The following is a 12396-nucleotide window of genomic DNA, read 5'->3' as shown; positions in this document are numbered from 1 at the left end:
CACTCTTGATCCTCCACATTCTGGATTTTGCAAGAAAATGTTCCGTAGTATTAACTTGATGATGATGTGTCGACCTCCTTCCCATGATCTTCATTTATTGTTCCTCGCAATCTTTTCAACCATATGTCATAGTCCATTGGGTAGGTTCCGCAAAGGTTGTCAACATAATCCGCAAAAGCTTTTAACACTGCTAAGATGTCGCCCAACTTCTGCTGTATAACTCTCCTTGACCACGATGTCTCCCTCCACTGAAGGGCACTTTCAACCGAGTCAAGCTCTGGGCAAACTCCACCGCAAGAGAAATATAGAAGATAGATTAAACTTTCTGCATCAGATGCTGCACATAGCTTGCCTTCCTGGAGCGCAAACGTAGATGAGAAGAACAGATTCATTACAGGTCGTTCCCTATCTTCTAGGATAGCATGACCCCATCCAATAAGCACAAAATATGGATGGCTTCAACCATTACTGACACGGATCACATTCTCTGGCCGGATATCACTGTGACGGACTCCTGCAGATGCTGCTGCAGCAAGAGCGGATAAACAGTCATGGCAACATCTCAGTGCCTCCTCAACACCGAACAATCCATTCCATATCAGATTTGAAATGGTCTGATCATCTGGTGAGGTGACAAGAATTGGAGTACTGCACCATGGATGACCACAATTTCCATTTGAGTTAGGCTTATTGCATGTGCCTGGATGGATGACCCGCCCAGAAGATGCCATATGTGGTATATATCTGCTAGAAATGCCTCTTTGCTTCATCAAAGACAGTACTTTGGTCTGCCTCTGCACTTGGTACCAGGAATTCATATCCTCCCATGCCGGTTCTAAATGAGACGGGCTGGAGCCTACATACAGTAAATAAGTTTTGGTAGGTTCTTCTACAGGAGTAGAAGTATAAATAGGAGGATCACTGTCTGTTAGGATGTCATTGATTTGAAAACCTTTCTGTATGTAAGCATCATCCATCAATACAACAGATCCTATTTCAAGCTTCAAGGTTTCCTGTGGTTTCACATCAACAGCTGGTTCCTCCGGTACTTCGACAATTTCAGGAGAATGACTTGGCTGTTGGAACTGAAATAAACCATGACCATTAGCTTGTCTGTCAACTAAATGTCTTTCTGATCTTCGACTTTGTAGCCTTGAACTATTTTCTGTGGCAAGTTCATCAAGAGAATACTTAGGTTCTCCATAAAATTGGATCATTGAGAGGAATATAGCCATGAGAACTTGAAGGGTCCCAATGTCTCCCCAGTTAGCATTCCCAAGTTTGTTCCATACTCGATCTATAGAAGAAACTGAAATCTCGGCATGTTTCTTTATCCATTCAGCAGCACAGTAATAAACATTATTCAGATCAAAATCCAGCTTGTTCAAATCTCCTTGGACCTTTACCACTCTTCCAAACTGTGAATCAACAAGAAGCAAGTAAATACAATCTGAATTGCGAAGAACAGTGGAGGATCTGCAAAGGCTTCGAGATAGTAGGACAAGCAAAGCAAAGAACAGTGCCTCCCCTAAGACAGCAGGAGATGGCTCCTGGTCACCCTGTGCGGAAACCATTCCAATATCAGGTCTCAACAAAGCCAACACGACAATATGATCCCACCTTCCTTGTGAATGCTTCAAATTCTTCAGCAGTACCGAAGTTGCACAAACACCATCGAGTTTTCCACTGCTAATAGCCTTCTCAGCAGGATAAAACTTGGAACTTGAGCTGTGTATACAAACAACTGAGGAAGGCATTGCCTCATCAGGGCCCCAGAAAGTTTCCCACAATCCTTTAATGCCTGCATGAAGGAAATCTTCCAAAGCAAGATATGCAGTAGCTTCAAAAACATCTGATGTTGACGCATATAGAGCATTTGGCATCCTTACTAGTTGCTGAAAAGTAACACCCTCCAGAGCATAGTCAAAATTCTGTAATTCAGTAAGGTCGAAAGGAACATCAAAAGCTGGCTTCCTGAAACCACAATCTTCACTGTGACCAGCGAACCAATCCTCAAGGCTTGAAGTTAAAAGTTCACTGTCCACAAACTTCCGGAGAAAATCTTTGCATGTTGATGATGAGAAATTACGGTGTCGACCTCGTGAGGAAGTACTAGACTTTTTTGGCACTGAACCGACTGATATATGGTCAGGTGATTGGTCTGCAAAACGGCGTCAAATCCCTCAGTTACTAAGTGTTAAGTTTGTATGCAATGGATGTTCAAGTAACTCAATATAAAGACTTCGAGAAATTATAGGATCCAAGATGAGCAATCAAACAGTAACATATAAACAATATGGTACTGATTACTGAAGATAGCAAATCTAGCACGAAACAAAACTTGACAAGATAAAAATGACACCTACAAGTTACCTTACAAAGATTGCCTACTAGGTTTAGTCAATACCTACATGCCAAAAAGAGTACAATCATATATGGGCATGAATTAAATATGGACCCAACAAGTCCATACAGGTCAAAGAAAAATATAGAAACTTAAATATGGACCCAATGTTCAGGACTTAGATGGCCTGGTTGGAGCTATACCTAGTAGTGAGAAGCTTTTTATAGGAGGAGATCTTAATGGGCATGTAGGTACTACAAGCGCAGGTTTCGAGGCAGTTCATGGAGGTTTTGGGTATGGTAGTAGGAATCAGGAGGGGGAGGAAGTTCTGAACTTCGCGGTAGCTTTTGACCTGATGATAGCCAACACTTTCTTTAGAAAGAGAGAATCTCATCTAGTGACCTTCAGTAGCGAACAACACTGTAGCCAGATTGACTTTGTCCTCGCAAGAAGAAAGGACAAACGAGCATGCTTGGATTGCAAGGTGATACCAGGGGAGTGTGTTGTTTCTCAACATAAGCTTTTGGTGGTAGATTTTCGTTTTCAGGTGCGTGTCCGTAGGGATAAACAAGCTGAGATTGAAAGAACAAAGTGGTGGAAACTGAAAGGGGAGACGTCAGAGGTATTTAGGAAAAGGGCTATCAAAGAGGGCTCTTGGAAGGAAGAAGACGACATAAACAATATGTGGGACAAGATGGCAACCAACATTCGGAAGGTAGCCTCAGAGGTGTGTGGAGTAACCAAAGGAAGGGGACACGAGGCTAAAGATACTTGGTGGTGGAACGAGGAAGTCCAAAGGGCTATTAAGGAGAAGAAAGAATGCTATAGACACTTGTACCATGACAGGAGTGTGGACAACATAGAGAAGTATAAGGTGGCAAAGAAGACTGCAAAGCGAGCTGTAAGTGTGGCAAAGGGTAGAGCGTACGAGGATCTTTACCAACATTTAAGTACGAAGGAAGGAGAGAAGGACATTTATAGGATGGCTAGGGTTCGTAAGAGAAAGACACGGGACTTCAACCAAGTTAAGTGCATTAAGGATGAAAGGGAGCATCTCTTGGTAAAGGAGGATGAGATCCGACATCGATGGCAAGAGTATTTTAACAAATTGTTCAATGGTGAGAATATGGACACAACCTTTTAGTTGGATGACTCTTTTGATGACACCAATAGGCGCTTTGTGCGGAGAATCCAAGAATCTGAGGTCAGAGAGGCGTTGAAAAGGATGAAAGGAGGTAAGGCGATGGGACCGGATGGTATCCCAATTAAGGTGTGGAGATGCCTCGGGGACATAGCTGTAGTATGGTTAACCAAGCTATTCAATCATATTTTTCGATCGAACAAGATGCCTGATGAGTGGAGGAGAAGTATATTGGTACCGATCTACAAGAATAAAGGGGATATTCAAAGTTGTACAAATTACCGGGGAATTAAGTTGATGAGCCATACTATGAAGCTATGGGAGAGAGTTATCGAGCATCGCTTGAGAGCAATAACGCGGGTCTCTATGAACCAATTTGGTTTCATGCCCGGAAGGTCAACCATGGAAGCCATTTTCTTAATAAGACAAGTTATGGAGCGGTATAGGGAGAAGAAGAAGGACCTACACATGGTTTTTATTGACTTGGAGAAGGCTTATGATAAAATACCAAGGAATGTTATGTGATGGGCTTTGGACAAACATAAAGTCCCAACGAAGTACGTCGAGCTCATTAAGGACATGTACAACAATGTTGTGACTAGAGTTCGAACAAGTGATGGAGACACGGATGACTTCCCGATTAGGATAGGACTACATCAAGGGTCAGCTTTGAGCCCTTATTTATTTGCTTTAGTGATGGATGAGGTCACAAGGGACATACAAGGGGACATCCCTTGGTGTATGCTTTTCGCGGACGATGTAGTGCTAGTTGATGAAAGCCGGACAGGAGTGAATCAGAAACTAGAGTTATGGCGGGAGACTTTGGAGTCCAAAGGTTTTAGACTTAGTAGAACTAAAACTGAGTATATGAGATGTGACTTCGGCACTACTACTCGGGAGGAGGAAGATGTTAGTTTGGAAGGTCAAGTAGTGCCTAGGAAGGATACCTTTCGATATTTAGGATCAATGCTACAGAGGGACGGGGATATTGATGAAGATGTTAGCCATAGAATTAAAGCAGGGTGGATGAAGTGGTGGCAAGCGTCTGGTGTCCTATGTGACAAAAGGGTACCACAGAAGCTAAAAGGCAAGTTTTATAGGACGGCGATTAGACCTGCTATGTTGTATGGTGCATAATATTGGCCTACGAAAAGACGACATATTCAACAGCTAAGTGTCGCGGAAATGCGTATGTTGCGTTGGATTTGCGGTCATACAAGAAGGGATCGAGTTCGGAACGATGATATACGTGAGAGATTAGGGGTAGCGCCAATTGAAGAAAAGCTTGTCCAACACCGATTGAGATGGTTTGGACATGTGCAACGAAGACCTCCAGATGCACCGGTGCGTAGTGGAATCCTAAGTCAGGATAGTAACGTGAAGAGAGGCAGAGGAAGATCGAAGTTGACTTGGGTAGAGGCAATAAAAGGAGACTTGAAAGGATGGAATATACCCAAAGACTTAGCCTTAGATAGGAGTGCTTGGAAGATAGCTATTCACGTGCCTGAACCTTGATTGCTTCTGTTGGGTTTCAACTCTAGCCTACCCCAACTTGTTTGGGACTTAAAGGCTTTGTTGTTGTTGTTGTTGTTGTTGTTGTTGTTGTTGTTGTTGTTGTTCAGGACAATTAGGATCAGAGAACGATCACCAACATAGTAACAAAAACAACTTCTCAAGTCAACCTGAGTTTACAACAATAATTACCAGAAACCCAAGAATTACTGAAATAACCAAATATGACTAGTAACTTTATTTATGGGACAACCAGAATTCTGAGTAACCAAATGTAGTAATCCCATCCTATCCTTCATTCCTTCTACAAAACTTTACACGAACATAGCGACTAAATAGATGAATTGTTCTGGGGAAATTGTGCCACATGATCATGTCCATGTGTGCTTGCTCAGTTGTTGCTCCTAATACCTTAGTATCAATTGGCAACAGTCAACCCAATATTTGAACACCCAAAAAGAAACTGTGAAACCTGTCAGTGTTAAAGATTTTACCATGGTAGCCACTGCTACAAAGAAAATGTAGATGTTTACCGTTTCAAAATATATGATAGGAACTTCTGCTAGAACTGAACTGAATTGACATTCCTACATTTTCCACAAAAACTCAGAAACTTAGGCGGCTGAATGTGCAGTGAATTCTAAACTTTGGTATTGTTCAACTGCACTTGTGACTCGCGAGACGTGGATAGTAATTTATGTAGTATAATTTTGAAACTAATCCACGGGAGTGTACCTGCTTTCCTTTGTGCATAGTAGAATACCCATGTCAATTTCGTTCACTGGTCGGACACATGATACTCAAACCTAACAGAGTCACGTAATCCTAAAATTGAATTGGCCTGACTGTAAAATAACTTAATCTTATATGCATATTACAAGCATACATATCACCAGAAAAACATAGGAAGCCCATATAGTATGTATGTAAGAGGGTTTAATTTCACTCCATATCAAGCACTCAACTAGGGACACGACTTAGTTAGACTTGAATCAAGCATCACATTTTCGAAGTTAAAATCAAAGGTTGGGATCCTAAGGGTGTCAAGCCAAATCGAACCTTTGCCTGCTGCTCTCCCAAATCCCAGCTACATATACCCACTCAGAGAATCAAGCCCCCCCCCCCCCCCCCCCCCCCCCCACCCCCACAAAAAAAAAAAATCAAAGAGCAGCACAGGCAATCCACCCAGAATTTGTTGTACAAATGTATTGTACTGCTTCGGCAAAGGTGGACCCCAACCGGTAAAAAAATTCCGGTCACGCCTAAACTCGTACGGCTCGCGGAAACGCCACGGCAGATCTAGAATGAAGGAAAGCTATCTGTTCAAAGGAGGAATCAAAGTCCAGCAGAGAGAGAGCTCGGAGCCGTACCTTCCATGAGGCGGCCGGGTCGTCGTCCTCGTCCCCCAGGGCGGGGCCAGGCCGGGCCGGCGGCTGCAGGGGCGCTAGATTGGAGCGCCTGCTGCTGGAGCTAGAACGATAGGGCGACTACTCCCCCAACTGCCTCCGCGCTCCGTGGTGGCTGGACGGCAGCCCCAACTCACTCCAAGAAAAGACATCCGCGTCTCCCTCCGGCACCAGGCGGAAGCAGATAGAAAAAGGTGTCATTTTTATCGAGGGAAATCCATCGGCTTCTTCAGTCTCCACCGATCCCCGGTCCCCGGATTCAGGTGATGAGCACCGCACACGCACGCGCACTGCGGAACGGCGAGCTTGAGCCGGAACTGACTGACTGATTGCCCGCCCCGTTCCGTTCCCCAATGTTTTTTTTCTTTCTATAGGAGAGTCGGTGGGAGATGGGAAGGAGAACAGAGAGCTTTTTTTTTTAGTCTGGACTCCTAGTGTACAAGTTGCAGTATCTGTACTCAATACAACACATTCACATCACTATACACGTACATCCCTAGAAACTACAACCTATACACCTCAAATATCTTTTTGAAGATCACCGAAGCTCCACAAGCGATCACCAAAGTTCCACAAGCCTCATAGAAACTACACACGTACATCCCTATAAACTACAACCTATACACCTCAAATATCTTTCTGAAGATCACCGAAGCTCCATAAGCGATCACCGAAGCTCCACAAGCCTCATAGAAGATGGAACCTCAAATATCTTTCTGTCGTAGTCCTATTATAGGACCATGTGGTTCTCCAGAACCTGGACGAAATAAATATAGATGCGAGACCGAAAATTATGCTCGCCGTGGGGATCGAATTCCGACCGGCGAGCCCCAACACCTGGGCACTTGCCAACCGAGCTAGGCTCGGTCCGCCAGAGAGCCTGTTTTTGTGCGTGCAGTTGAGTGGTGTGTGCTGTGCCTATGTGGGCTGTAGCTGCGCTGTGCTGTTGTGGGCTTTTGTTACTATTTCTTGGTTGTTCACGCCTGCTGGAATCTACTACTCTCAGAAAAGAATATAATTCTTTTTTTATCATAGTACAGTTTAGTATCCTAAGTTCCGTCAACAATAGATAAAAAAGTATCAATATTTATAATAATAAATAAATATTATTAGATTAATAAAAAAGTATCCTAAGTTCTTTTTTTTGTTTTTTTTTTGCTCCACGAGCCGGGATGAAAACGGATCGGATACGGACAGATATCATCGATATTACATTTGTTTTTATATTTCTGTTAGGATTCAGATTCGAATACGGATAGTATCAGCTATGTCGGATAGGATATAATTAGGTATCAACGTCATAAATATGCGATTTTAATATTCGGATATGGATATAGTATTAGATATTGAGTATCCAGACTTAGATATAGACACGGATAAACTCCCCTAAACGTACTGGGTCTCGAATACTATACTTCCTTAACGACGAATAAAATGGAGGCCTTCCACGCACTTTTGCACTGTAGCTGACATGACTTTTTTCTGTTTTTTGTTTTTCCTTTTTTTTATCCACGAGTAGTGATGAAAACGGATTGCATTTGACATATATCATCGATATTATATTTGTTTTCATATTTTGGTTTGGATTTAAATATGGATAATATCAGCCAGATCGGATAGGATATGATTGGGTATTAACACCATAAATATACGATTTTAGTATTTAGATATAGATATGATAGATATGGATAGATATAAACTCCTCTTTACGAATTGGGTCTTAAATACGGTCGAAAATTATCCATACTGTTTTCACGCCTAGACCAGAGACTCTTCTTTTCACGTATAGAAAAAGCCGGCGCAGCGTGACGTGCCCATCATCTATTCAAGCTACAATGGATGCTATCATTAGTGGGCACACGACACTAGTATTCCAGGTACGTTGAACTGCATGTTTGTATATGTTATAATTTGTCAGGCAAAAAGTTGCTGCCGACTGATGAGATTCCAAATGCATATTTTTTAGGTGTATATATGACGCAAGCAGTAGTGCTAATGAAGTTCTCGATGTTGAAATTAAGGACCTTGCGTATTCATTAATCCATATTGAATATACCACTAGCTCCTTGTGTTTGGAAGTGGCTATATATAACTATGCCACTGAATTAGAGGGTGCAGTGAGCTCAGGGAGTGAGGTTGCATTACACAGGTGCACAGTGAAGGCATGCTTGGTGTTACTGGTGAGCCCGTGAGAGCAAACATATGGGGGCCTCTGGCCCGGTGGGTGAAGACTTCCCCATAATTGTGAAATGATGATGCATGCTTTAGGTAATCAAGCAACACTTTCGAAAGGACGAACCAAGTCAATTTCTGTCACTCCCTCCGTTTTAAATTATGTATACTAGTCCATCAACCCATGCTCTCGTACGTGCTAGAATTATAAAAGATATATTATTTCATACATTTGACAAATGCAAAGTTACTTATATTAAATTGTATGTTTTTAGTTTATTTCCTACAAAATAGACACAATACATACTTCGTAGACTATATCTAATTATCAAAAACTTGTTTTTTTTTTTTGCAAAGGGACTGACTTATATATTTTTCATCCATATTTATATTTTAATTAGCACGGCACCTCCGTATATTTTAATATACAGCTAGTTTGAAACCTTGCCATTAACTCTGGTGGCCCATGTTGCATCACATATTTTATGAAGTCATAAATCTATTTTTTTTCAAATTTTATTTTTATTGACCCCTATAGGTTTTTTCCTCAAGTTGAAACTCTTGTGCTTATTGTATCTTTTACTGACTCTCATTTTGCACTGTTTTAAAATAAGAATTTTAGGTCATAGAATACATTCTTAAATACTACAATAGCATACGCAATTATTCAAAACTTGCATCATATCACTTAAGATAAGTGTTAGAGCTTGAAATGAGATCTTGGATGAGGGTAACAGTGCTAACATCAAGAGAATTTTAAATCTTAAGCCTTATAATGAATTTTTACTCTAAAGCAATGTTAAAGGTCCGAAAAAGTATAGCCACCAGTAGTCTCGCACAATTCTGAAGATGATTGAATTTTCCTATCAAGAAATTATATGTGCAGTTATAATTATAATATCAATATAAACATGTCAAATATTTATTTAAAATATATATAAATATATCTAAAGTAACAACCTATATAAATTATGTCATGATTAATAATATGGTTTTACAAAATTTGTTAGTATCATTAGTATATGAGTTGTTAAGGAAATAATATTTTTGATGAAACATAACATATATATTCATTGCTCATGCTTAATTAGTCCAATCTTAATATAGTAACACAGACAAGTGGGCAATGCACAAATCTTAATATGGGGGTTATATTTTATATGTAGATTTGAGAACAAATTTAATTTTTTAATAATAAGATGAAAACTGGGTTACATAAATTATCTACTATAATAGGAGTACGTGGGCAATTAGACGTAAATTGAGATATGCATTAGATCATGTTTCTTAATGGTATATGTGGGTAGTTTAAATACAGAGTCATGAGTTATAATATGTTGTTTCACGCCATAGCGGAGGTGGGTAATTATTTAGAAAATATAATAGATCCAATACCTATTATTATCAATGGTGATTAGATTATACCAAATTGATAGTTAAATGTTTTAGATTTTTGTGAGAATTTCTAGGTTTTTTGTTTTCCTATTGTCTCTCGCGAGGATTAAAGTAGAAGCTCCATTAAGGACCTCTAGTTAGCATCTCTGGTATTTAATTTTTTAGCATGATATGTATTTAGTTGGAATCTAATCTTAAGATATATAAAATCTTGTTGCATCCCTTTCTTTGACTCCACGAATTATAGTTTAGGTTTCAACCTTTAATCAAGTTGTACAATTTTTTCCACATGTTACGTAGAAACTCTAGTTTTTTATGTTTTATTCAAAATTTATTTTTTATTAAAAAGAGTTTATGTCCTAGTAGGATTGTTTTTCGCATGATAGTTAAGTTGAAACTCATATTGCACCTTAGCACCGAACTTGTTGAATTGTTATATCACAGAATTATATGCCTAATGTATATATGTTTACTTGCTATAGATGGTCAAACATAGCATGATGGTCATTTAATTTCATAGTTGTGGAAGTTTGTAATTTAGAAATATATATGTGTCGTACTCTATCGATGTTGATTTTTTGTAATAGCATATCTTAGCATTTACATATAAATTTGAGAGATGTAGGGGTAATTTAGATGCAATGTGAGAGGGTTATTACGAATTATGTTTCATAATGGCAAAGTGGGTAATTTAGATACAAATCTAGGGGTTATTTTGAATTACTTTTCATAATGATAAGTGTGGTTAATTTATATATAAATTTAGGGGGTTATTTTTAATTATCTTTTATAATGGTAGAGGTAGGTAATTTAGATGTAAAATTAGGGGGTTACTTTATGTATTTTTCATAATGACAGAGGTGGATAATTTTTTTTACAAAATTACAACAGATCCAATGACTATTATCGGAGACGATGATTAGAGTCTATCAAAGTAAAGGCCAGATGTTTCTGATTATTATGAGAATTTCTAGGATTTTATCTTTTTTCTTAGCGCGTCTCGTGAGAGTTAATATGGTGCCTCCATTAGGGCCTCTAATTAGTAATAGTAAGAAGTCCTTTTGCCTTATATACATAGCCAGGGTTGTATAATTGGACGGTTAGATGAAACAAAAAAAAATCATACATTGAAAATTGCAATTATACGTGGACACAACGGTCATGTTCGCTTCTCTTATAATTCGTCTTTTTCAGCTTGTTTTTTCAGCCGGAACAGTATTTTTCTCTAACAATCATTCAGCCAGAACAGTGTTTCAGTTTTTTTTTTAACGAAGCGAACGGGGCCAACGTGAGAACTTGCACACCTCTGTCCCAATCACACGCACGTACAGACTCCAGACAAATAACCAGGTCTGCCTGCCTTGTCGATGAATGGATGAACATACCGTTGTTTATTTAACAAACATGCATCATGGTTGAAAAATAACAAACATGGCATATCATAGGGCCGTCCCTTATATTTAATTTAATTTAATTTAATTACTAGCTATCATTTCTTCCGTAGTGTCATGCATGCATACCCTGTCGATGAATTAATGGAAATGGAGATGTAATGGTCGATGATGAACAAAGTATACGTGTTGCTCGATCATAATGCTGCTGCTTTTGTTACCGCGCGGAAGGCCTCCTTCATCACTTTGAGCTTGTCAGCCGGTGGCGCCGCGACAACCAGATCGGCGGCTTTCTCATAGGAAGCCGCCATGCTCTCGACTTTCTTCTCGTTCCCGGTTTCTTCGACCCGGGCGAGGGCGAGTGAGACATCCAGCCTCTCCGCCATGGCGGCCTCTTGAACCTCGGACTGCTTCGCGGGTGGAGCGGCGGCGACGACGCCATCAACGGCTTGCCGCATCTTCACGTCCATGGCGTCTAAGGACTTTAGAGCGGCCCTCCATTTCGCCGGTGGATCAGCGGCTTCTACGAGCGTGATAGTAGCGACGAGGAGGATGATCAGGAGGATCTTGGCCATTATTGTCATTTATTTGTGTGCTAACAGTTGGTTGGTTGAGACAGGGGATTGAAGGAGATCGACGACGTTGCGGACTATGAGTGAGTTGCTCGATCATGCATCGCTCGCCTTTTTAACAATGGAAATGGAGGATGGCATTTCTATAAATAGTGGATGATGATGTATAGCGTAAGGCCAAGGGACATTCTCTGGTGAGCGTCTCTTTAGGTGGTCCAAAATTAGCAACCTCCATGCATTGCGTGCGTGCCTCGTGTTTGGGCTACTGCATATATAGTTCATATGAACTATGCATGTTACTAGGCTTCATTCGAATGAAAGAAATATACAATAATAATCCAGAGACAAAAGGTATTTCACTACTAAAGAACTGACTTACACTGCCGGCCCATCGGCGTTCTTTACAGACCGACAATGAAGGTCCTTTCACTGTCGGTTCAAGCCATGAACCAGTAGTGACATG

General features: G+C 40.4%; 2 protein-coding genes across 2 annotated transcripts; both read right to left on the bottom strand.

Annotated features, from left to right (window-relative positions):
- Positions 1 to 392: 392 nt before the first annotated feature.
- LOC136487624 (uncharacterized) lies at positions 393 to 6771 on the bottom strand. Its single transcript, XM_066484734.1, has 2 exons — positions 6368 to 6771; positions 393 to 2161 (listed from the first exon to the last, which is right to left on the bottom strand). The coding sequence occupies exons 1-2, from the start codon at positions 6372 to 6374 to the stop codon at positions 459 to 461; spliced, it is 1710 nt and encodes a 569-aa protein (XP_066340831.1). The 5' UTR covers positions 6375 to 6771; the 3' UTR covers positions 393 to 458.
- A 4787-nt stretch (positions 6772 to 11558) lies between these two features.
- On the bottom strand, positions 11559 to 11936 carry LOC136487967 (uncharacterized protein OsI_031781-like). Its single transcript, XM_066485042.1, has one exon. The coding sequence runs from the start codon at positions 11934 to 11936 to the stop codon at positions 11559 to 11561; it is 378 nt and encodes a 125-aa protein (XP_066341139.1).
- Between the last annotated feature and the right edge of the window lie 460 nt (positions 11937 to 12396).

Source organism: Miscanthus floridulus, chromosome 10, assembly GCF_019320115.1.
Source record: "Miscanthus floridulus cultivar M001 chromosome 10, ASM1932011v1, whole genome shotgun sequence".
In the NCBI taxonomy this organism is placed as follows: domain Eukaryota; kingdom Viridiplantae; phylum Streptophyta; class Magnoliopsida; order Poales; family Poaceae; genus Miscanthus; species Miscanthus floridulus.
This window is presented reverse-complemented; position numbering and strand designations above follow the sequence as displayed.

Bases quoted from the DNA above. Each gene is read 5' to 3' on its own strand.
- LOC136487967 (XM_066485042.1), bottom strand. From the start codon at position 11,936: ATGGCCAAGATCCTCCTGATCATCCTCCTCGTCGCTACTATCACGCTC.